The sequence below is a fragment of the Aquarana catesbeiana genome, linkage group LG06 (genome assembly GCF_042186555.1).
Source record: "Aquarana catesbeiana isolate 2022-GZ linkage group LG06, ASM4218655v1, whole genome shotgun sequence".
Taxonomy (NCBI): domain Eukaryota; kingdom Metazoa; phylum Chordata; class Amphibia; order Anura; family Ranidae; genus Aquarana; species Aquarana catesbeiana.
The window spans coordinates 341,917,414-341,944,690 of NC_133329.1; the positions used below are offsets into that span (position 1 = coordinate 341,917,414).

Consider the following 27,277-nt stretch of genomic DNA (forward strand, 5'->3'; position numbering starts at 1 on the left):
CCTGGCAGGGACACAATGAAACCTCCAACCACTCTATCCAAAACTGAAAAAGTTTGGTTTCAATATACTTTAGCTAATGCAATAATAACTCAAAATACACATTCACTGGACTGAAGCTTTGCAAAGAGCAATTATAGTGCCTTGAAAAAGTATACATAACCCTTGAAATGTTCCACATTTTGTCATGTTACAACCAAAAACATAAATGTAATTTATTGGGATTTTATGTGGCAGACCAACACAAAGTGGCACATAATTGTGAAGTGGAAGGAAAATGATAAATGGTTTTCAATTTTTTTTACAAATAAATATCTGAAAAGTGTGGTGTGCATTTGTATTGAGCCCGCCTGAGTCAATACTTTGTAGAACCACCTTTTGCTGCAATTACAACTGCAAGTCTTTTTGGGTATGTCCAGTGGCGGCTGGTGCTCAAAGTTTTTGGGGGGCGCAAACAAACTGAAAAATTCTGAAAAATACTGAAAAAAAAACACCATCAATTGCAGCCACTGTGCCCATCAAATGCAGCCACTGTACCATCAATTGCAGCCACTGTGTCCATCAAATGCAGCCACTGTGCCATCAATTTCAGCCACTGTGCCCATCAAATGCAGCCACTGTGCCCATCAAATGCAGCCACTGTGCCTATCAAATGCAGCCACTGTGCCTATCAAATGCAGCCACTGTGCCTATCAAATGCAGCCACTGTGCCCATCAAATGCAGTCACTATTCCATCAATTTTAGCCATTGTGCCATCAAATGCAGCCACTGTGCCATCAATTGCAGCCACTGTGTCCACCAAATGCAGCCACTGTGCCATCAAATGCAGCCACTGTACCCATCAAATGCAGCCACTGTACCCATCAAATGCAGCCACTGTGCTCATGAAATGCAGCCACTGTGCCTTTAAAATGCAGCCACTATGCCCATCAAATGCAGCCATTGTGATCCCAGCACCCCCACCCTCCCGCATGCTCGCTGTATGACTGGCACTTACCCCATCTTGAAGGCGGGTTGGGCATCGGGTGATGGCGGCGAGCTGTGGGACAGGCAGCAGTTCAGGCGGCAGCTCCTGTGTCCTCCATGCTTTTCCTCCTGCTAGGCGTCCGATAGGAGCACCTGTCCTTTCAGCCAATCAGGTGACGGGTTATCCCGCGCTTTCTGATTGGCAGAGAGGCGGTTCAGTGTTAGAAAAGCAAATATTTATTTGCTTTTCTAACACCTGGGTGGGCTCTGCAATGCTCTGCTCTGCAAGTCCACCCTATTTTGAAGCCTATTAGAGCCTATGGCTCCAATCATGTGTTTAAATAAAAAAACCCCACCAGCTGCTGTAATTCAGACGCCCTGCGTCCTAAAAGAGGCCGGACTCCTGAATAGGGGGTGGCTACAGTGGCCATGGATAGATTCATGCTAAGCATGAATCTATCCATTAGGCATATAGGGGGTGGCGTAATAGAGGGGGCGGTGCCCAGGCACCCCTAATGGACAGGCCGCCACTGGGTATGTCTCTACCAGCTTTGCACATCTAGACAGTGGAATCTTTGCAAAATAGCTCAAGCTCTGTCAGATTGGATGGAGAACGTCTGTGAACAGCAATTTTTAAGTCTTGCTAAAGATTCTCAATTAGATTTAGGTCCGGACTTTGACTGGGCCATTCTAACACATTAATATGCTTTGATCTAAACCATTCTATTGTAGCTCTGGCTGTATGTTTAGGGTTGTTGCCCTGCTGGAAGGTGAACCTCCGTCCCAGTCTCAAGTCTTTTGCAGACTCTTAAAGGTTTTCTTCTAAGATTGCCCTGTATTTGGCTCCATCCATCGTCCTATCAACTCTGACCAGTTTCCCTGTCCCTGCTGAAGAAAAGCATCCCCACAACATGATCCTGCCACCACCATGTTTCACGGTGGGGATGGTGTGTTCAGGGTCATGTGCAGTGTTAGTTTTCTGCCACACATAGCGTTTTGCTTTTAGGCCAAAAAGTTCAATTTTGGTCTCATCTGACCAGAGCACCTTCTTCCACATGTTTGCTGTGTTCCCCACATGGCTTCTCGAAAACTGCAAACGGGACTTCTTAAGGCTTTCTTTCAACAATTGCTTTCTTCTTGTCACTTTTCCATAAAGGCCAGATTTTCTGGAGTGCACGACTAATAGTTGTCCTGTGGACAGATTCTCCCACGTGAGCTGTGGATCTCTGCAGCTCCTCCAGAGTTACCATGGGCCTCTTGGCTGCTTCTCTGGTTAATGCTCTCCTTGCCCAGTCTGTCAGTTTAGGTGGACGATCGAAAACAAACAGTCAGCGCAAAACTCAGTGACTACTACCAGCAGCTGAACACTAAAGGCAAATATATAAACCCTTTTAAAACTAAGTATAACTAATCAGTGCAGCGCTAAATTAATAACTAAAAACAATCAATGGATGAAAAGTCCATAAGCTCGTATGTAAAAAACACACATGTAGATAGAAAGGCACACAGACGTCAGCGGTGACAAAGGGTGCTTCATGCAAAAGTTTGAGGTGCTCCTTGGTCCGTGCTCACACCATTTGTTTAGCCAAACTGCTCACCTTGCATAAAAGACCCCTGAGCTAACAGGAAGGTCATAAGAGCTTTCACCACCTCTGGTGGTAATGGTAAACTTGTAGATGGAAGCTGGGCACCTCTCGAACTCCGCAGATAGACCTTGTAACTCTCCCGTGACAACATATAATACAAAGAAAAAATCTAGTGCTCTCTGTATAACTTGCAAAAGGTATCATTTATTAAAAGACGGGTACTCACATAAATAGCACTTAGTCCAAGTGCTAGGATATAAAGCATAAAAAGACTGGTAACAGCAAAGCTGATAAGGTGGCTGTAGTGACATTCAAGGGAAGTTCCCTTGAATGTCACTACAGCCACCTTATCAGCTTTGCTGTTACCAGTCTTTTTATGCTTTATATCCTAGCACTTGGACTAAGTGCTATTTATGTGAGTACCCGTCTTTTAATAAATGATACCTTTTGCAAATTATACAGAGAGCACTAGATTTTTTCTTTGTATTATATGTTGTCACGGGAGAGTTACAAGGTCTATCTGCGGAGTTCGAGAGGTGCCCGGCTTCCATCTACAAGTTTACCATTACCACCAGAGGTGGTGAAAGCTCTTATGACCTTCCTGTTAGCTCAGGGGTCTATTATGCAAGGTGAGCAGTTTGGCTAAACAAATGGTGTGAGCACGGACCAAGGAGCACCTCAAACTTTTGCATGAAGCACCCTTTGTCACCGCTGACGTCTGTGTGCCTTTCTATCTACATGTGTGTTTTTTACATACGAGCTTATGGACTTTTCATCCATTGATTGTTTTTAGTTATTAATTTAGCGCTGCACTGATTAGTTATACTTAGTTTAGGTGGACGGCCATGTCTTGGTAGGTTTGCAGTTGTGCCATACTGTGCCATATTTCCATTTTCGAAAGATGGATTGAAAAGTGCTCCATGAGATGTTCAAAGCTTGGGATATTTTTCTATAGCTTAACCCTGCTTTAATTTTCTTTATGTTACCTCTGACCTGTCTGGTGTGTTCCTTGGCCTTCATGACACTGTTTGTTCAGGGCTTCACAGAACAGATGTATTTATACTGAGATTAAAATACACACAGGTGGACTATATTTACTAATTAGGTGACTTCTGAAGGCAATTGGTTCCACTAGATTTTAGTTAGAGGTATCAGAGTAAAAGGGGCTGAATACAAATGCACGCCAAGCTTTTCAGATGTTTATTTGTAAAAATAGTTGAAAACCATTTATCATTTTCCTTCCACTTCACGATTATGTGCCACTTTGTGTTGGTCTATCACATAAAATCCCAATAAAATACATTTACGTATTTGGTTGTAACATGACAAAATGTGGAAAATTTCAAGGGGTGTGAATACTTTTTCAAGGCACTCATACAAATTGCAGTAAAACAAAATAGGAAATCAGGTTTTACCTTTCATGACCTCAAACCAATCAGAACAATTAAAGATCATTTTTTAGAATAGGTAAGTGCCACTTTCTCATCTCAGCTCTTCTCCTTAATAAGAAAGGTCCAATTTGTTTTCTTAACTGAAATCCCAATCTGAATAAAAGCTGCAAATCTGGAAAATCCTCTGCTTTCGCCTGTCTCTTGCTCTCTGTTTCATTCCTTTGTTTATGCTTTCATTTCAGCCTGGCTTACATCAACTGCAATAATCACAAATTAAATAGATCCGCTAGTTTCCAGACCCACAGGACCACTTTACCTTCTGCTCACAGGGAATAGCTAGGCTCCGGGCTATTAACACCATTTGTGAGAAATGAGTAATTTCTTTTTATATGCAAAAGATGGAATATTGAATTTAAATGAGAGAATGACAGCCCTGAAATAGACGCAAGCGGATTGCCATGGAGTGGCTAAATAAAAAGCTTCTTTTTTTTTTTTTTTTTACAGCTTACAACTAGATTGTCTGCAGCCACCCAAAACAGATTATCTGACAGGAACTCAGAGGGAGCCCCATCTGTTAGACTCCAAGTATCCATAGCTTCCCGCTGAATATTATCGCTAAAACCTGTGGCGCATCTCCAGCTCCAAAACAGACAGCAAATTGGTAGGAGGGGGAAACAGCACGCAGGAAGTCAGCAAGTGGCAAGCAGCGATTACCAAAGTCAACCAGCTTGACTCCTCCTTCTGTTGTCAGAAGTATATTGTTCCCTTTCACGTCACGATGGATGATTCTATTATTGTGCAAGTGCTGGAGACCCTATGTAATGAAAAAAAAATAATAATAATTACTCCCCTGTCTCATATAATTACTCTGCTATTAAGATGTTAATGGTAAGTCTATTGTTCAAGCAGTAGGAACATCTGTCCAGCCACTCACAGGACTGATGCACCCTTGCTGAGATCACAACAGGTACCTTATAGTGAAATTTAGCAGGATATCACACAAGTTGTAGATAAATGGTACACACAGACCCAGTCAGCTAGAAGATGGTTTAGCAACTAGCAGAACTCCAAGTGCCAGCATGCCCCAACGTGAAAGGGCTCTCCAAATCTTCTGGTTTTTGTAGCGTTTAACAAAGGACTAACTTTGGGCAGTTTTTAAAGGGTTAGTCAACTCAAGACTAAGTTTGCAGAAGCTGGTGGGATATTTAAAGGCTAAATTCACCTTTTACATTTGCACAAGGAGCTCCACTAATGTAAAGCAGATCTTTGCCCCCCCCCCTTTTTTTCCCCCTGTACCGCTTACCTGGTGGCCCGTTGTACACATTTCAGTACTCACCCACCCAGAGGATCCAGCTTTGTCCCCCTAAGGTCCTCTTATATTCTGCCACCTCTCGGTCCTGCGCCACAATGTTGATTTTGACATCAAGAGGCCTGCCAGCTCCAGCTGGTTCATGCGTTGCACTTCCAGATGATGCGGTGCTAGGCTTTCCCCCTCCTCCTTTCTGAATGAAGCACTATGCCCCCTAGGATATGTGATGTCCAGGAGGGAAAGGGAGGACAGTACATATCATTCGCCCAGGCAACTGATGTACGGGGGGGGGGGAGCACTTTTTTTTTTACCAAAAAAAGTAAATAAAAAAAAAAAAAGACAGCCCTATTCTGGTAGTGAAGGGGTGGAGGGATGGATAGGAGGGAAGTCTTTCCTGCGGGTGAAGATCTGCTTTAAAGACTAAGTTAACCTTTTACAAAAAAAAAAATAGCCTATGCAGTCAAGGGGCCCCTGTAGATATTGAAAAACTGCGCTACAGTGTAAAATGTGCATTCATTTTTTTGTCATGCCTGTAGACTATTTGGGGCCACCTTTGGAAGACTGGTGGAAAAACTCCCAGTTAGCAAGCCCCACTTCCTTTAGTTTTAGATACACTTTAAATGTATTTTACATTAGATAAAATAATGCAGGACCACTGAGATTCCTGCTACTGCCACAGGAGGAATGATATTTCACAGACAATTTAATCCAGAAGATATATTGATGATATATTGATTAAACATTGATGAAAAATTCCTAATTGCATTTTACTTTAACTATCTCAATACAGGGCATTTTAACCCCCTTCCTGCCCAAGCCATTTTTCAGCTTTCAGCGCTGTCACACTTTGAATGACAATTGCGCGGTCATGCAACACTGTACCCAAATGAAATTTTTATTGTTTTTTCTCCACAAATAGAGCATTATTTTGGTGGTATTTGATCACATCTGCGGTTTTTATTTTTTGCGCTATAAACAAAAGAAGAGGGACAAGTTTGAAAAAAAACACAATATTTTTTACTTTTTGTTATAATAAATCCATTTTTTTTTTAAACAAATTTTTTCCTCAGTTTAGGCCGATACTTATTCTTCTACATATTTTTGTTAAAAAAAAATCGCAATAAGCGTATATTGATTGGTTTGCGCAAAAGTTATAGCGTCTACAAAATAGGGGATAGATTTATAGCATTTTTATTATTTTTTTTTACTAGTAATGGCAGCGATCTGCGATTTTTATTGTGACTGCGATTTTGTGGCGGACACATCGGAAACTTTTGACACATTTTTGGGACCATTCACATTTATACAGCGATCCGTGCTATAAAAATGCATTGAGTAACTGTGTAAATATGACTGGCAGGAAAGGGGTTAACACTAGGGGGTGATCGAGGGGTTAACTGTGTTCCTAGGGAATGTTTCTAACTATAGGGGGAGGGGACTCACAAGGGGAGGAGACCTGATCTGTGTTGCTCTGTACTGAGAACACAGATCAGTCTTCTCTCCTCTCTGACAGGACGTGGATCTGTGTGTTTACACACACAGATCCACGTCCTGCCGTGTTACCGGGCAATCGCGTGTGCCCGACATCGCGGCCGCCGGGCGCGCACATTGGGTGCCCAGTGACACGGCGGGCGTGCACGATTGCACCTACTTGGTGGGTAGGGAAGGTGAGGGCGTCATATGACGCCCTCCCAGAACGAGAGCTGTGCCAACTGGCCGTCATATGACAGCCGGCGGGCGGCAAGCGGTTAAATAAAGAGCCGACTTGCTCGGCTCTATTGCTTGACATGGTGCTGTCAGCCTCCTTTCTTGAACATGCATAGAGGAGGGGGGAAGGGAGCAGAAAGGAGAGTCCAAACTATTCCTTTTTTCCTCGGCTTATGTCTAGCACTGATCTATAGAGAACGATACAAAAAGACCAGCACCAATGGCTTTAAATGGCTAACCACAGATTTTAGTAAACTTTAAATAGATTGTTTGGGCCAAGCTGGTTCAAACTAACTACTTTCTTCACTAACACATGCAGTGTCTGTCTGTCAGGAGTGTATGCACTCCTGCTCCATCATAGCTGATGGTTCCAGAATCCTGGTTTTGGCTGCGGCATTCTCCTTGTCTGTCCACCTGCAAGGTGATTAATTGTGGCCAGACTCTGGGTGGAGACCAAACCTGATAAAAGCCAGCCAAGCCTGCAGTCTCAGGCTTGTGATAGCATGTGCAATACCTGATCAAGCTGCCTGTTTGTCTGGCCTGCTCTGCTAAATTGTATTTCCCTGTGTATGACCTCGGATCGGATATAGGCTATTCTCTGAACTCTGCCTGTCTTTTACCGGGACTGTCATTGAACCACTCTGCCTACCGCAAGTACCTGTTCGCTTTGCTCAGTTCGCACCTGCCCTGGCGTGGTGGCCAGGCACTATAGCCTTGTGTATAAGTCCTAAGGGCAACTGAGTATCAGTAGACATGCTTGCGAGTTGGGAAAGGGGGCTGCTATAGGTGAAGAACACAGTAGCCAGCTAGAGTGTCTGACCACCTGCGTTAGGGGTTATTGTGACATTGTCATTGCTGTATGAAGTGAATGTAGCCCCAGCTGCAAACAGTATACAGTGCTGTGTTCCATCAGTGCTCCCAAGGCTAAATTGAGTCAGGCTGACTGCCACTCAGCCATTCACAGAAAACTTTGCATTTTATGAATAAATACAAGACTTCCTCTGATTGGCTGAGGCAAAGAGGTGGGTGAATGATATCACAATCTCTGCCTCCGCCAATCAGTGGAAGCTTTGTATTCATTCAGAAATTACAAGGCTTCCTATGAACGGCTGAGAAGAGCTCAGCCTGATTCTATTTTGTTTCTGGAGCAGGACAGAAAGTCCCCACCCTGCTGCTGATGCCACATACAGTTTATATACCGCTGAGAAGTGCTGCATGTGTTTGTGCAGGAAATTTGTCGTTTGAACTAGCTTGGTCCAAACAAACTATTTAAAATTCATTAAACATGGAGTTAGGCTTTAATGTAACATAAAAATGTATACATCTACAAAACCTGTTATACTAGAGTTTTAAGCTAGCCATACCCTGTTAGACCTGTCCATTCAGGATAAACAGCGAAGATGGATGAATTCCTGTGCTGTGCTATTGTATTCTGACAGGCACTGGTGACAGGGGCCAGAATACCTGAACAGCTGCTGCATCTGATTGGATGCTCTTTTGCTGGAAATTTCAACAAAAGGCAATTGAACAATTGAATTATGCTAAATGGAGCGAGGATAGCATAGCTACCCACTGAATGAATTTTGGCTGGACAAAATTTGCTCAGTGTATGGCCAGCTTAATGTAATACATTTATATACTGTAGATATGTGGTGTATTTTTGCACCCGCTCTCACACATCATCCTGCCAGAGGCTGTACAGTGCTGCTCTATATTATATAAACCTTCTTACCAGTAAGGCACCATATAGAATGTAGGAGATAATGGCTTCATCCAGTCTTTGTCCACAATTCCGTATGCTTTTCACCAGATCGGTAACAGATCCACCATTACACAGCTATACAAAACACATTACAATTTCATTTAGAATAAGGTATAGTTCATTTGCTGGCATTCAAGTCAAGTCATTGCATTTTTGCAGAATTATAACTATACAAATGACTGACGTTTCAGATCAATGAAGTCCATAATAGTCTACATATTCAATCCACTAGTATGCAGACATCATAAAAATAATTACATTCACTTTACTTATGTAGCATATTACATTTTAGAAATAATGAAATCTAGCCGTTTATAAAAGAACTTCAGTTTTGTACTCCAGGCAAGAAAATGTATCTAGATTGCTTTTTTTTTCATAAATATTTCACATTTTTTAGAAATGTTTGATAGTTAATTTAAAGTAGAGCTATAGCATTCCTTTAAAAAAATATGTGATGCAGTACCAATACATGCTGTTAACTTACACCAGTAAGGTGAGAGGCTATGAATCACATAGGTGTCACATCACTTGAAAGAACAGACACTATTTATTCACCCACTCTGAACAGTGAAGGGATACACCAGTCAGTTACAGCACCACAGCAGAGTACATGGAATGTTGCATATGGACTCAATTGGCTCACAGTTGTTTGTATTATTTTTTAATTGATTGCACTACAGTCACAGTACATTGGTGGATATTAGGGGTGCAACGGATCAAAAAACTCACGGTTCGGATCAACAAAAAAAAAATCTCCCCCACTGTAATATCCACAATCTCCCTATTGGCAGAGTATTGGCAGAGTATTGGCAGAGTATTGGCAGAGTATATTGGCAGAGTATATTGGCAGGGTATTGGCGGGTATATTGGCAGGGTATTGGGTATATTGGCAGAGTATTGGCGGGTATATTGGCAGAGTATTGGCAGAGTATTGGCAGAGTATTGACAGGGTATTGGCAGGGTATGGCAGAGTATTGGCAGGGTATGGCAGACTATTGGCAGGGCATTGCAGAGTATTGTCAGGGCATTGCAGAGTATTGTCAGGGCATTGCAGAGTATTGTCAGGGCATTGCAGCAGGGTATTGCAGCAGGGCATTGCAGAGTATTGGCAGGGCATTGCAGAGTATTGGCAGGGCATTGCAGAGTATTGGCACTGCTGCCATCTGATCTCTCCCCTCCACTGTACAGATCAGTACACAGAGGGGAGAGAGAGGAACCAGCGTCATGACATGACGCCGGTTTGTTACAAGTGATCGCTCCATCGAACACGCGCTAAACGGCCACCGGGTGTACCAGAGCTAGGCCAAAGCCGCGGCCTTTCCTATGGGCGAGGCCACAGAGCGCTCCACGGATCGCGGGTGTCCCATACAGATCAACCTCTGCAGATCGGATCACGGATCGATGATGATCCGTTGCACCCCTAGTGGATATATTTAAGTCGCATTACTGTTTTATATTTTCATTTGTTCATTTACTTCATAGCACTGATCACATTAAAAATTGTTTATGTATATGCATGAAATATTTCATTTTAACATTTATTGGTGCATTTGCACAAATTTGTGTTTACACAATTTTCTGTATTGACTTCAAGTTGGAATTTTATATTGGATTGCACATTAATTATTATTGTATATAATTTGTCTTTGATTTTTTTACATTGTTTTTATTGACTTACATTGTACGTATTTATATATTATTCATTCACATAGTATCTAACAGCGCAACACCAATACCACATATAATATCACTCCTTTAGCCACAGATTAGCTAATCGGTGTCTGCTGCAGTTAATCATCTCAAACACCTAAAATTATAGCGCAGGAGCACTTATTTATAAACATTCTTACACACAACTACTTCACTTTCAATAATGACATCTATCTTCAGTGTATGGATACTGCTATGGGAAATAAAATGGCACTTCAATATGTAACTTATTTATGGCTGACCTGAAGGACAAATTCCTTAACATCCCACAACAAAACCATACTGATACTATCGCTATAATGATGATAATTTTATCATATGGACAGAACGTGAAGAAAACCAAAAAAAAGTACTCATTGATCAACATGTTTCACCCATCAATCAAACTAAAGGCCATCAGATACCACCAAATTTGCTTGGACTCAAAAAACAGAAGTAAACATCTCAGGGCGGCACAGTGGTGTAGTGGATAGCACTTTCGCCTAGCAGTAAGAAGGGTCACTGGTTCAAATCCCAACCACGACACTACCTGCCTGGAGTTTGCATGTTCTCCCTGCGTGGGTTTCCTCTGGGTACTCTGGTTTCCTCCCACACTCCAAAGACATGCTGGTAGGTTAATTGGATCCTGTCTAAATTGTCCCTAGTAGGTATGAATGTGAGTTAGGGACCTTAGATTGTAAGCTCCTTGAGGGTAGGGACTGATGTGAATGTACAATGTATATGTAAAGCGCTGCGTAAATTGATGGCGCTATATAAGTACCTTAAATAAATAAAAAATCTCAGAATACTAGAAGACTCCTTCCATAAAAAAGGTTACAAGGATAAAACCATCAATACAAGCATAAACAATGCACTGAAAACCTGAAGAGAAAATCTACAATACAAGGAGAACCACGTACCTTTAGTAACCACATATAATCCAGCACAAGAAGGGATAAGAAAGATAATCAAAGATTTGCAATCCATCATAACAGATGATGAAACACTGAAATAAATATTTTAACAACCTCAAGTGCTGGATTTCAGGCAACAAACCAACCTCAGATATAAACTAATCAGTAGGAAACTTCATTCTGATTATGAAGTCACAAAAAAGGAGCCAAATAAAGGAACCAAGCCTTGCAATAATCAATCTATTAAAAAGAGTCACACATACAAAAGGGAAATTTTATTATTACAGGATCATACAGCTATTCCTCCAGTAATGCGGTGTACCTCATCCAATGCAAAAAACGCAATCAGGGACCTTACATTAGCGAAACAGGACAGAAATTACAAACAAGAATCAATTTACACAGACACTATTAAAGCGGGGTTCCACTCAAATTTTTTACTTAATCTTACTCCCTTCAGTTAAACGCATAGATTTTCAAATGCCACACGAACATTTTTTTATCACTGTAATTACCTTTATATTATACTTTATTGTGGCACTTCCTGTCTCTCCTCCCATGGGAGTTGGCGTGTTTATTGCCTTTCCCCGGCGCCGCACTGTCTCCTGGGAGCTTAGTGTCAGGCTTCCCAAGATTCAGTGCTGAAACAATGATCATGCTTGTGAACAAGCTGTGAATGAACAGCATTCACCGCATCCCGGAAATCAATGCTTGTGGGCTTCACATGCCCACAAGCAAAATGGAAACAGCCAGCATCACATTTTTTAAGTTATTCTTCAGTACGAAAACAGACAGAGGCGGAAATATTACACCCAAACTGTGAGTATTATTTTGGGATTAGCAACGTGTCTCAATGACCTAAAAAAAAAAAAAAAAGGATTGGTCGCCGACTCCCGCTTTAACCACTTCAATACCAGGCACTTAGACACCTTCCCGCCCAGGCCAATTTTCACCTTTCAGTGCTGTCGAAATTTGAATGACAATTGCGAGGTCATGCTACACTGTACCCAAACAAATTTTTTATCATTTTGTTCCCACAAATAGAGCTTTCTTTTGGTGGTATTTGATCACCTCTGCGGTTTTTATTTTTTGCGCAACAAATAAAAAAAGAAATGAAAATTTCGAAAAAAAAGACACGTTTTTCTTTGTTTCTGTTAAAATTTTTTGTAAATAAGTACGCTTTCTCCTTCAATGATGGGCACTGATATGGCTGCACTGATGGGCACTGATGAGGAGGCACCAATGAGGTGGCACTGATGAGGTGGCACTAACGGGCACTGATGATGGGCACTGATAGGTGGCACTGATGGGCACTGATAGGTGGCACTGGTATGCAGCACTGATGGGCACTCATAGGTGGCACCGATGGGGACTCATAGGCGGCACTGATGGGCACTCGTAGGTGGCATTGATTGGTACATATGGGTGGCACTGATGGGTACTTATGGGTGGCACTGATGTGTGGCACTGATAGGTGGGCACTGATGGGCACAGATGGGCACTGACAGGTGGCACCGATGGGCAATGACAGGTGGCACCGATGGGCAATGACAGGTGGCACTGATAAAACATTTCTGGGCAGATCTGGGCATTACTGGGCAGATCAGTGACATAATGGTGCCAATCAGTGCCCATTTGAGGGCACTGATTGGCACAGATTGGGCACATGTGGATGGCCATGGGGTGCATACCTGGCCATCCACGTTGCCCCTTCCCTGGTGGTCCTAGTGGCATCCCTGGTGGTCCAGTGTGGTGATCTGAGGGGGGGCTGCGCTGATAAACAATCAGCGCAGACCCCCCCTGCCAGGAGAGCCGCCGATCGGCTCTCCTCTACTCGCGTCTGTCAGACGCAAGTGAGGAAGAGCCGATCAACGGCTCTTCCCATTGACAGCGTGATCAGCCGTGATTGGACACGGCTGATCACGTGGTAAAGAGCCTCCGCCGGAGGCTCTTTACCAAGATCGGTGTAGCGGTGTGTCAGGCTGACACACCACTCCACCGATCGCCACGATGCGCGCCCCCGGGGGCGCGCGGCGGCATGTTATCCTGCTGGACGTCATATGATAACAGAATCACTTTTGACAAAGTTTTTCTGACACCAAGAGATAAAAGGTGACAGAGGAGGGATTTTCAGCACACAGTCTGTGATTAATAGACTCAGCTATTTTTCTGTGTAAAGAGGATTGTGTCCTTCCCCTCCAATCAGCTCTAAGCTCTGCAGTGTGTAATTTCAGCTCTGCTCCCTCCCCTTTCTGACAGCTCAGACAAGCTTTTCAAATTCTGGACTTTTGTATATACGACACTCTGAGTTCAGACATCCTTGTAGCACTGTGTGGCAATAATCAAATAACTCAGTATAATTAAATTCTGAAATATTTTATTTGAACCAAATAAGGGAAAGTTACTTCAAAGAGAGCAGTAATAAATCTGCCGAGCCGAGATAACAGCGCCAACTCAGCAAACAAATTCCTCCCAAAGACACAAGACGATTGTTCAGCAACAACAATATTATATACATATACGATCACTGCCTTTTTGATCAGAGGTCACCTCCTAGTGGATGTTTCAGTTAACTACTTATGCGGCCACACTGAGAAAGATGTAATCTAGCCAGCCTATGCTATCCTAATGAAAGGAGCGGGTCTACAAAAAGCAATATAGGGCCATCCTAAAAGTAATGGCAAAAGAGTTCCACATTGCAGATCTGATGTTCTTTGCCAGCTATTTGGAGCTTGTTAACTGTAATCCATTTGGGTATAATGAAGGCAATAGATTCCTAGTGGTAAAGATCTAAAGGTGTCTGAGCACAGTGTTCAAGCAATGCAGTAAAGTGTTCTTGAGGTAAAGATGTCAGTGCAAAGTGTCACTGTAATGATGACAATGAATAGATAAAGGTCGAGCAATTTGCCCACTCACCAACGACCAACTCGATACGATGTCTTCTGGACAGGAACTTGTGTAGCGGCACTCGTACAGCGGATCTGCTGTCTAAGTCTCCTGAAGTGAAGCTTGCCACACGCACCCACACCGACAAGCAGGCAATCCAAATTATGTTGGCGACAGGATGTCCAACAGCGTGTAACAGAGCTAGGCCCCTTAGGCCTCGGGTTGGAAGTAAGACTCTGCGTGATAGGCCACGACCCCTCTCCCTGTTGCACAGAGAGGTCCGTCTGGCGTCAGGCCCAGGAGGAAGAGACCTCCATACGGGCCTTTCGCTCCTTTTATAGCTACTCTCAGCAATCTTCATGTTACAGCAAAGATCCCTGGGATGTGTAGTCTTAAGGTACATGGGTGCGAAGCAACTCGCTGAAGGAGAACTATACGTCCCATAATTCACTTTGTTGGGCACACAAATATGAGGTCACTGGTTGCAATGATTACCAAAAGGGCAAGCGATGTCTAGGAACACTAAAAGGTAGAGTGCTTTCTGCTGGTAGTCCATATTGCTACATAAGGATTTACAGCCACTTTAGCATCCCCAACCCGTATCAATACCTCTCCAGCTATAGTGCTTACCCCTTACCTCCTGTACCTAAAACCCAACCTCTACAACCCCCTCTTCACACCTGCCCTGGGCATACCACCTGGCCAGATGGAAAAATGTAATATGTTGCCAATGCCAAGAAAGTAACAAGAACAGGGATATTGTTTGCCAGAAAATGTGACAAACATACCTGCATGCTCCAATTTCTGTCCCCCTTTCAAACTCTGACCTCTCTACAGGCAGACGTGATTTACCTGTATGTTGGCTCATGGGGATGGTAATAAAGAGGATGTTTGTTCAACTGTCTAAATTAATCAAACTATAGCTGACCATCCATGGATTGAATTTCATCCAATTCATGCTGATTTCTCCTAAATGTGGTCTGTGGGTGGCCCTGACATCATCATTTGGCTTAACAAACTATGATTTGAAGATAGAAGGAGCGAGGTGGGGAATTGTTGGCCAAACAATGACTGCAGCCAATCAGCTGTAGTCACTGTTTAGGTATCCTGACAGACGCAGGTGCTGGCTGTCAGAATACAATAGCTGGCAGGGGAGATTCACCCATCTGACCTGCTTAGTGTAGATTGGGGAATCTGTTAGATTTATTTCAGCCTGCAGGCTGAATAATATAAATCTATGTGTAGAGGGCCAGTGAGCCTGCATTCTTCATGCATTATTTGTTATCAGTGATGGCCAAGTGAGATAAAGAAAGAGACTGGGGTGAAATGAAGAGAAAACAAGTAAAAAAAAGGGCACAGAATACAGGTAGCGAAAAAAAGAGAGAAAATGCCAGATACGAAATTATAAGTGGATGACATGTGCCCTTTAAAAACTCACGGATCTGTGTCATTTTTAGAAAGTCTAGCTCCATGTGACGAAAATGTCAGGCAGGAAATGATTGATGTACTTGATAACAATGAGGCAACAAATTACAGTCATTTGAGGCGTTTGCTGCATGGCTGCCTTCACTGGCAGGCAATATAAAATAGACAGCAGCCATATCTCTATACTTAGACCTGATAGCATGCTCTGCCAGCAGCTGAGATGAAACATCCTGATTCAGAATAGCAGTGCTTCTTGCAAGCCGTTTCCATTAGTGTGCTGCCATACATCAAAGGAGGTGATAAAAAGCAGGGATTAGGACTCTGGTGAATGTGTTTTTACCCACAACATTAGCTTCTAAACCATCCTTTTCCAGTCCCTGTAGTGTCGCTCTCGATGTTTTTGCATGTTTTCTAATTCCATGTTAAAATGATGCTGAAGCATGGAGTCATTAGCTTTTATAAATTATATGCCATTATTTTGCAATGAGATTTTTTTTCTCTGAGCTTTAGTACAGCCATTTTGTAGGCCAGCCTGACCTCGACCTGTGCTAAGTGGAATTCAAGTGACACTTAAAAATATTCTTATTCTCCAAAAATAATCTATACACATCCACTACTAATGCCCCGTACACACGGTCGGACTTTGTTTGGACATTCCGACAACAAAATCCTAGGATTTTTTCCGACGGATGTTGGCTCAAACTTGTCTTGCATACACACGGTCACACAAAGTTGTCGGAAAATCCGATCGTTCTAAATGCGGTGACGTAAAACACGTATGTCGGGACTATAAACGGGGCAGTGGCCAATAGCTTTCATCTCTTTATTTATTCTGAGCATGCGTGGCACTTTGTCCGTCGGATTTGTGTACACACGATCTTAATTTCCGGCAACGGATTTTGTTGTTGGAAAATTTTATATCCTGCTCTCAAACTTTGTGTGTCGGAAAATCCGATGGAAAATGTGTGATGGAGCCTACACACGGTCAGAATTTCCGACAACAAGGTCCTATCACACATTTTCCGTCGGAAAATCCGACCGTGTGTACGGGGCATAAGAGTGATATTAAAGGCTCCAATTTTTTTTATCTGAAATAAAAAAGAGATTCATACTTGCCTGTTCTGTGCAAGGATATTGCATAGAGCAGACCCTTACCTCCTCTTCTGGGGTCCCCCTGCCGGCGCTGTCCGCTCCTTCTCTTCTGTGAGTAAGGAAGGGTTCACACTAGTGGCCACAGCAAGGGGTCCCATGCATCCCTGTTCTCCATTTCAGGTGCGAATCAGGTCCAACTTTTTGCCAGAATTTGGAACTGAAACAAAGATGCACAGGACCCTTTTACAATGTGGACCACGGCTGCGCCGGAGGTGTGTGAACTTGTTCCACTGAGAGCCGGTCACACTATCCTGTCATGTGAGTTGAATGCGGGGAAACCTGCATCCAATTCGCATAAGTGTGAACCCAGCCTAACTCCATAGCAAGCTGTGTGATATGAGGGAACATGTTCAGGCGCGCTCCTGAGCCAGGCTGTGTACATCCATAGACACACACAGCACTGCTCAGCTACGTGCCCCGATCCCTCCTCACTGGATTTGATTGACAGCAGCAGGAGACAATGGCTCCGTCCAGGCTCGGGGAAAGATCGCGACCATATGCCTGGACCAGCACCTGGCTCAGCCTCTCAACAACACGCTTAGAGCCTGAGCCAGCCACTCCTGCCCCCTCCACAGCCCAGCGCTCCAGTGAGCGCAGGGGAGGGGGGGTAGAGCCGAGAGCCTGTTACTGACAGTCACAAGCTCTCTGCTCCAGGAGCTCTGATAACCGGGTGATCGGCAATGTTTAATTGCTCGGTTCTCAGCCTTAGAGCCTTTGGGGGTCCAATGCTGCATCCACGTAGGTAAGTATGATTTAAAAAAAAAAAAATCCCATACTTTTCTTTTCATACAGGTAATGCATTAAGGTATAAAACCATTTGACTTTAGAAAAACTTTAATGGCCCTGTAATCTATTTAGAAGGAGATCAGCAATGGCAGCCTCCATATTTCTTTCATTATGGATTTCCTTTACTACAGCATTTAAAATGTATGTTACACTGGCGAACGACCCATGTTCCAACTCTCTCGAACACACAGAATCACTCCTGGGACAAGAAATGGGCACACATGAACGCTGGCTCCCCTGGAACATGTACAGAGAATCTTCTGAGCTTCAGGACCTCCTTGCTGGGTAAAGGCTGGTTAGCTTTCCTAGTTTCTTTGGAGGATTTCCCCTCTGTCTTAAGGCAGCCCTCCTTGAGCTGTGCTTCTCTCTTTTCTTTCCTTTCTCCCTCCGCTCTATCTTTTTTCTCCTCCCCTCTTCTATCCTTCTTATCCCTCCGCCCTTTTTTTTTGCCGTGGACCACAGAGGGGCTTGGGGTTGGCCTATTACTATATTAAATGCGTTCCATTGGCATTATGGTGGCGCCTTTTTCATTCACTGAAAACTTATCCCTTGCGCCTGGTTAATATCCTTGGACTTATACTCATGCCATTGCATTTTCTGTTCTTGCCCTTGTTCACAAGCTCTTTGGATTTCTGTGCCACTCCCACTGGTCCCTATGCTGTATACCTTTATCTGTATTTTGTTTTGTCCCCCTTTGTTTTTCTTTTGATTTGATCATTCATTTAATTTCTGTTTGCAATGTGTTTTGTGTATGTACCAACCCCCCCCCCCCCTCTTTTTTTTTGTTGTATGTCATTGCTTCTTTCTTTTTTTGCATTTTGTATGCTTCAAAATGTTCAATAAGCTTATATTGAACATAAAATGTATGTCAGTGATGCTTTAAAGTCAGAATATGAGCATTGCTGTGTCTGATGAGACACAACGAGCATGATGGCAGGACAACTAGCATTTTTAGAAGGAGATCAGCAATGGCAACCTCAACATTTGCTTTGCAGCCCTTTGCAGTGTACATGCACTTCAGCAATGACTGCATGGCATTTTTACTGTTTTCTAATGCAGACAACAGTGGTCCAGGCCGTTTAACTTCGGTTGAAACAGCGACTTGTACTCTCTATTGGAAGCTTGGGTGAAAACCCATGCCACAACTAGGAGACAGCGAAAGAGGGCTGTCACTCTATAACAGGAAGAATCTGAACAAGGGCTTTCATGCCAGGATCACCATGTATTGAAGACTACATGTTTTTAAATTATTGAAAATGATTTTAGATTTTAGTGATTGGGTTTAAATATAGTTTAAATCAGAAAAGGCTGTCAGGTAGGAATTTTATGACAGGAGACCCTATAGATCTTTTATTTTATTTTCTCTCTATATTTACATCACAGCCCTTTGCCAAGATGACTTAACTCCCGTACGCATGCTGTGAGTCCACACTCAGAGGGAAGACTGGAGGAAATGCCTGCGACAAGGAAGCACAGTGCTGGACGGGTTTGCTTGCAAGGTAAGTTTGCCATAATGTAATAATATGCTCTGCTTAAAAGGGCATTATGACCAAAGGCTCCTTGGGGAACAAACTAATGCAAAGTGAGCATACAATAACAAAATATATAAGCAAATACATAAGCAGATTACCTTCATTGTCTGCATCACAAAACCGTAGATCCAGAGATACAGGCAATGTATATTTACAGTATATGCAAATCCTGACTTTTCTTATAAAGGCTAAGTTTGGCTCTGCCCCTCTTACTTCTATTGTCTTTCATTTGGTCCTTTAATATGATATGAAGTATGGATGACCAATAGGGATGCTCAGGAGATTAAGGAAAGAGTGAGAAAACACTCAACTTTTACAGGAAATAAGATATAGAGCCCTGCCCCAGTCAGGCCAAATTTAGTTTTGGCTTCACTGTACTCAGTGGAGAAATTACAGTATCTGTTTTTTTGGTCTGGTCAGGGTTTCCCTAAAGTCAGTGGTTGATTACTTCTGCCAGCTTCCAGAGGAAGCTTCCAGAATATAGTGTAGAAGGATCAACCACTAATTTATGAAAATGTTTTCAGACCCAAGCTAATTCCTGAGAAGGGGTCACCCAGATGGTGGTTGGAGGAAAGATAAATGTCTGGATTTATTATCATTTATCAACCTGCTCAGATTGTTATTGTCCTCAGGCTGCTGCCCCTAGGATGCAGTATGTGTACTGGATTTGCTGTTTGGGCCTCAGCATGTGCTGGCCTAATGGACTGAAGGAGATCTCATTGAGAGACATTTTCTAGAGGGTTTCACCTGCAGACACTGGTCTGGAGAGGCACCCTTTTCTTTCTCACTGGATCATGTTGCATGGTGGCTGGGTGGCAGACATCTGTCCTCGGCTTTTGTAAGACTTTTGTAAGACTTTGATTAAGGATCCCAGGTGTGCATGCGCTTGGCGATGTAAGTGGCAGAGGTTGCTCTAAGGACTGGGACTACGCACATAGAGTTCCTGATTAGCTGGCCATTCCCTCCTACCCCCAACAAAGGCTGTTACATGAGGATTTGTCTAAAGTTTGCCCTCAAGCTACTTTTGATGTTTTGGAGTATCCTGCACCCTATCCCTCTCCTGTTGATTTCTGCAATAAATCTACAAAAAAAATCCCCTAAACTGAGCCTATGTTGTCAGATTACTTGGGGCTGGGTCTGTTGCAGGGAGCCACTGCACTAGGGGAGACCTGGGTAAATTACAGGGGCCCCTTTCCGGGAGAGTGCTACACAAGTTTGCATATCAGCTATTAAGACTGAATTTTTACTTTTTAAATTAATAATGATCCACAGATGGCAACTGGATGTGTAAATGATCTGTATGTCAAAGTTTTTTTTTTTATATTCGCATGCTCACTCTCCAATAGGCGAGGTCATTACTGGCATATGGTAGGGCTGAGCCCTAAATTCAGGAAAAATTAGGCTCCAGTAAAGTGAGAGAAAAGCAGTATGAAATATGCACTACACCCACACGCAAAATTGAAATACTGTATGTACATACAGCCTAAAAGTTGACTTTAAAGAAATTGATTCACTACTGTCCCCATTATAACTCCTGCAGCAGCACAATGAAATAGGAGAGCAAGAAATACTTTGCCCTGAAGGTGGTCTAATGTTACCTGCCTCTTGGCTGTGCCTCATACACATGTACGGGACTTGGATTGAACAGAAGTTTGTGTCATGCTAACCCAGGTCCTACCCCACTTTTTCCTGGATAGAATAGTCACCTACCTGTTGTTCTAGGTGAAACTCCACCATACTGTGTCACTTTCTTTGGCCTGAAGCATGCCTTCTCAACCCTTCCAGCCTTAGCCCTATCACCCAGAATAACAAAATGTCCAGACAAAAAGGCTTTTCAGTGCTTTACTGCACAACTCATTCATGGTTCAATAATCTTCTTTTAAATACAGTTTCTTTACTACAGCACAACATCCATTTACATAACTCACTGAGCAGAAGTCTAAGCACAGAGCACTATTTCTTAGTACACAACATTCTGAACGGTAGTTCCTCAAGAGTAGAACATTCACGTAAATCCCAGAACTATTACAGTCATCTTCCCTAGATGTTCCTTGTCTCTTATTCACCCACAGCTGGCATAAAGGGGTACTGTCTCCACCAACTACATCACTACAGGAGAGGCTACAAATAAAGGGTACTAACAACTGCCAACACCCATACAAACTATTATCCAGCCCTGGTAAACAAGCTGGCATTGGGCAAATGGCATCTGGTGCCTTTGTAAACCAAATCAACCCTATTTTTAACTTATATCCCTATTAGAGCATCTTAACTATAGCAGTCTTCTTAATTTTCCTAACAGAAACCTTGAAAAGGAATAAAGAAATACGAAATCAAATTTATGCATTTTTGCGAATCCAAACTACTGTTTCATTTATCATTTTGACAAAGCCAACAGTTCATGAAGTGACAGGGAGTCAATGCAGGAAGTTCATCCAGCAGTGTAAATGGTTAAATTAAATTTCAATTGGCATCGTCCCCCAATAAATTCATTAACATGTCTATTGTGCAAGTGTATTAATGAGATGTGGGTTGCTGAATTACAGGAGAGATTTGGGGAAAGATTCTTGCACCCGTCCTGAGATCAGCTGTGTTTTTTTTCCATTGTTCAAACTTAATGGAGCTGCTCTGATGTACAGTAAGTGCTTGTGAGATTAGCATCAGCTGAAACAAATGAGCAATTTAAAGATGTTTAATGTCAGCTCAGATGGATGATTCAAAGGGTGAACTGTCAATGAGCAGGAAACGGAACCAATGCTATCAGAAAGACAGATGTACTAACTGTGCAGCCACTTTACTGCTCCAACTTAATCTGGCACAGCAACCTATCATGAAATTGAGTAAAAACATTATTATTTTTATTACTAATATTATCATCATTATTTCTACTACCACCTATACAGCAAAAAAAAATAAAAAGGGATTTCATCCCCTGCCATGTTGCTTTTCAACAATTTTAAAGTGACACTTTGTAGTGTATGTACAGAGAAAGGTATTCTAAAGTGTTAATTTATATTTCCTATATGTCTATTTATTTACTCCAATTTAAAAAATACTTTTTTGTTCTCTATTTTTTATCATGTAAATATAACATATTCATATTTGCCACTTTCAGCCAGCAGGCAGTGATTCCTATGCTCTTCCTAAGGCCCCTAACTACAAACAGACCTGAGTGACTCTTAGCGGAGACACAGCTTCCTACACTTGTTATTGTGGATTTCCCCAGGGTGTACCCTGATCACTTTTTATTTGGGGTTACTACAGGCTGCACCCCGTCACTTGATATTGTCAGTTACCCCAAGCTGTATCCCAGTCATTGGCTTGTGTGGGTTACCCATGGGTGTACCCTGGTCACTGATTGTGGGTTACTCCAGGATGTACTCCTGTCACTGGATTGTGGGTTACCCCAAGGTGTATCCTGATCACTGGTTATAGTGGGTTACCTCAAGGTGTACCCTAGTCAGTGGTTACCAGGAGTTACTCCAGGGTGTATCCTAGTAATTGTTCATTGCAGCTTAGTACAGCATCTATCCCAATCACTGGGTATTATGGGTTACCCCAAGGTATACCCCGATTAGTGGTTGATGTGGTGTTACCCCAGGGTTTACCCCGATCACCAATTATTGTGAGTTACCCCTAGGTGTACCCCTGTCACTTGATATTGTGGGATAACCCAGTGTGTATGCCGGTCAACGATTATTGTGGGTTACCACAGCTTCCATCCCAGTCTTTGGTCATTATGGGTTACTCCAAGGTGTACCCCGCTCAGTCATTATTGTGGTTTATCTCAGGTTGTACCCGAATTACCAATTATTGTGGGTTACCTCTAGGTGTACCCTGGTGACTTGTTACTGTGGGTTACTCCAGGGTGTACCCTGGTGACTGGTTATTGTGGGTTATCTCAAGATTTACCCAAGTCAGAGGTTACTGCAAATTACTCCAAGATATATTCAAGTCACTAGTTATTACAGGTTATCACAAATTGTATGCTTGTCACTTGTTATTGTGGGTTACTCCAAGGTGTTTTTTTTTTTGTAGCCCATGGTGTGTGAACACACTCAAAAACTTCACCCGGTGCCAAAAAAATGTGCACACACAAATAGTGAAACACAAAAACATGCAACGGGTATACACAGGTCCTCAAAAATCAGAGGACCTTGCCCTGATCCCCTGGGGCGTTAGGCTCCAGATGGGGACTGGGGTACTTACACTTGGTCCATCTGGCTGAAACCAGACGGACCCAATTCTCTGGAGGATCTGCCGAAACAGACCCACCCAAGTACTAGGTGGGGCTCCCCCGAAGGGAGACCTCATAATAGAGGGTTAACCAAGCCAGAAGGCCATGTCCACCCCCTCCCAAGATTTTCAGGGCAGGCCCGAGGACCTACACCCTACCAGTCACATGTGCAAAAACCATGTACAAACATAAAAATACAAAAAGTGACAAACAATAGGGCTTAAATAAAAGAAAGTGAGGGAGAAGGAAGTGGAGAGAGTGAAAAGTGACCATTGTGCTGGACAATGGGCGACCCTCTGTCCAGGAATAAAAAATTCCTACGGTCCCAGCCAAAAGGCCCAGCTTAGGGGGCAGGTGAGAAAAAAAAGTGTGAATGGTGCAGTGACCGTGGTGCCATAAATCAAAGTGACTCTAACTCACAGTGATTTTACGGCACCCCTGGAATGCCACTCCAGTGGCACATACACCATGGGCTTCTTTTCAAGCCCAACCCTCAGCCGGACCAGTGCAGCCCTCCGTCCCTGCCAGATAGAGAGCCCTTCTAGGTTTTTTTCGGGGAGAGCCACAGGCATCAAACGTAAAAAATATATATAAAACACAAAGCGCTGTGATGCTAAATAGCTGATAATTACATATAAAACCAAGTGAGGCTGCTATCAAAAGAGAGTGTTTTCAGAGTCACTTAAAAAGAATAAATAATGATATTTGAAGTGCTTCACAATGTGCATGAAAATGAATATATAAGAATAAATATAAATAGTAAAATAAATCCAGCGGTGAGTATAAATTTCCTAAAAAATCCAGCAATCAAAATAGTGTAAAATTATAAAAAATTAGTGACACCAAATGTGTAAAAAAATTCACATAAAAAATCCACATAAAAATAAATATATAGGGATGTATTCAGAAGGTTCAATTATACAGGTGTAGAATCCTGATTGGTATAGAGCTTTTGATCACTAGCAAAGCTGTTTAAAAACACTTGCTTAATCAAGGTGCTCATTGACCTTCATAGTAACAATGTGCTTTTTGCTTCTATTCACAACCAATGTGAGAATCATAAACAGGCAGATAAGAGAAAAAAACAATCATTGTGCAATAGTTAGGATACCAAGGTACACAGGCAAACTTCAATCCACTCACGTGTGCCTTATAATGATAAGGCATATGCAGGTTTTACTATAGCAGTCAGCCACCTTAGACAGGAGCAGAGCAGACTTTTTCAAAAGTCACGTGACTGTGATGTAATTTTTACTCACCGCTGGATTTATTTTACTATTTATATTTATTCTTATATATTCATTTTCATGCACATTTTGAAGCGCTTCAAATATCATTATTTATTTAGGCATCAAACGTAGCCTCCACCAATACTAGCCTTTCCAGGCCCCCATCATTCCAGTGGATTTGCATGGCAATGCCCTTGATCCACTCAGTCAGGGCGACAGCTCTTCCACTGGACGCTGACAGGAACAGCGACCACATCAATCCTAGCCAGAAGGCCGGGATGACCCAGCCCTTCGGCCAGACCAGTGCAGCACCCCTCCTAGTATCTAAAATGAAAAAAAAAGTTTTGCCTAAAGTTTACTATAATTTTTTGTTCATCCAGTTCTGAGATTTACACAGCTCTGCCACAGCACACCACAGAACATAAAAATCCGTTCCTTTCCCCGTGCTGTAATTTCACTTTCACTTAAAACGGGTTGCTTTGTGAACACCTCCAAGAATCTGGCCTCTTACCCTATATTGGCCAGCTCATCATGCTATGTGTTTTTATGATCTGATTTACCATTGACCTTTATGATCATGTTTTAAGATTGTACACCAACCAAATTTTGGTAATTTTTATTATACCTCTTGTTACACCTTTTTACTACTTCTTTAGTCTGTCTCCAAAGTCCCAATTGGGGTAACACTGTTCTCTATCCCACTTAAAACCAAAAACAGTAGACTCCTCACAGCAATCTAAAGTCAAACCTTTTCCGTTTCTTTTGTGAACCCTAGTTAGATTATTATTGTTGCCTGTAAGATTCAGGTTCCATGCACACTGGACTTAAAAAACGTTGATTCTACAGGCGTTTGACTTTTTTTCACCTGCCTCTAGAAGCACTTCTATTGTGTTCTATGTGTCTTTGCACATTATGACTACTACAGGCGTTTTCTGTCAGGGACGTTCAGAGGCAGGAGAAAAAAACCCTTCTCTATCGCGTTTTCTGGAGAAGTTTAGGAGCTGTAAAAACGTCAGTTTCTCCTAAAATCCTCTTATCTCTTCTGAACATCAAGTTTCAACGTTTTTTTAGTAAAAAAAAAAGGTGTGTTGTCACTGTACATCATTTCCTGGCTTTTGCAGAGGGGCGTGTAGTGCAAAAAATGCCTTTAAACGAAATGCTCTTAAACTCTCATAGACTCGCCTAAACTTTGTACAATATGCTTTCAATTTGCGTCTTTTATGCCACGTTTTTAAGCAAAAAACGTTGACGTTTTTTCTGCTCCTAGTGTGCATGGAGCCTCAGTGTTTTTTTTGTCCTAGTGACTATTGTCATCCGGACTAAATTATTTAGTTATCAGGACAGTATAAAACAGGAAATCTTTCAAAAGGCAACCCTTGTTTTTGTGACACTTATATAAGAGAGGATTTCCCTCACATCTTGAGATCTCCTCTCACTTCCTTTTTTGCGTCAAGACAGCAAATGAAGAAAAATCTCCTCAGTGGAACACAGACAATAACAAAAAAGAAAAAACTTGTCAGGATTATGACCATTCCTACTTTATGTATTTATTTGGCTTTAGATATACTCTAAGGGCTAGTTACACTTGCTTCAAAACATAGCTATGGACACGCTTTGTTAAAGCTCTCTGAACGCCAGTCAAAGCTCCTGGTTATCGTACAGTTATCGTCCTGGTTATCGTACAGTCCTGTTTACACCTTGCTTTTGCTTGGTACTTCGATTAGGCTTTGGTGGGGCTTTGATGGGGCTTTGGTGAGGCTTCAGTGGGGCTTCAAGTGAGATTTGCCATAGACTTCTATGGAGGCTTTGAAGACACTTTGAAGCATCACTAAAACTACAGCGAGCTTTGACTAGCATTCAGAGAGCTTTAACAAAGCCTGTCCAAAGCCTTGTTTTGAAGCAAGTGTAAACTAGCGATTAATGTGTGTTGAAGCCAAAGCAAGTTTAAATGAGCCCTAAGGGCTAGTTTACACTTGCTTCAAAACATGGCTTCGGACACACTTTGTTAAAGCTCTCTGAACGCCAGTCAAAGCTCCTGTCACTAAATAAAATGGTTAGCTTACAGTCCTGTTTACACCTTGCTTTTGCTTGGTGCTTTGATTAGGCTTTGGTGGGGCTTTGATGGGGTTTTGATGGGGCTTTGGTGAGGCTTTATGGGGCTTCGGTGGGGCTTCAAGCGAGCTTTGCCGTAGACTTCTATGGAGGCTTTGAAGATGCTTTGAAGCATCACTAAAACTACATAGGGTATCATTTTTGAAGCAAGCTTTGACTAGCATTCAGAGAGCTTTAACAAAGCCTGTCCAAAGCCTTGTTTTGAAGTAAGTGTGAACTAGCCATTAATGTGTGTTGAAGCCAAAGCAAGTGTAAATGAGCCCTAAGGGCTAGTTTACACTTGTTTCAAAACATGGCTTCGGACACGCTTTGTTAAAGCTCTCTGAATGCCAGTCAAAGCTCCAGTCACTAAATAAAATGGTTAGCTTACAGTCCTGTTTACACCTTGCCTTTGCTTGGTGCTTCAGTGGGCTTCAATGAAACTTTAGTGGGGCTTCGATGAGGTTTTGGTGGAGCTTCGATGAGGCTTTGATGGAGCTTTGATAGGGCTTCGAAGAGCCATTGGTGGGGCTTTGGTGGGGCTTCGATGAGGCTTTGGTGAGGCTTCATGGGGCTTTGATGAGGCTTCGGTGGGGCTTCAGTGGGGCTTCAAGCAA

The 27,277-nt window shown here is 42.6% G+C and overlaps 1 protein-coding gene across 5 annotated transcripts in view; it reads right to left on the reverse strand.

Annotated features, from left to right (window-relative positions):
• Positions 1 to 27,277, reverse strand: part of MYO3B (myosin IIIB) — a 635,651-nt gene that overhangs the window by 541,968 nt on the left and 66,406 nt on the right. For all 5 annotated transcript variants that reach the window (XM_073633937.1, XM_073633938.1, XM_073633935.1 and 2 more), the window contains exons 4-5: positions 8,690 to 8,794; positions 4,656 to 4,755 (exon numbers count right to left, since the gene is read on the reverse strand). In XM_073633937.1, the coding sequence (XP_073490038.1) occupies positions 4,656 to 4,755; positions 8,690 to 8,794 (205 nt within the window). The remainder of the gene's footprint in view (positions 1 to 4,655; positions 4,756 to 8,689; positions 8,795 to 27,277) is intronic.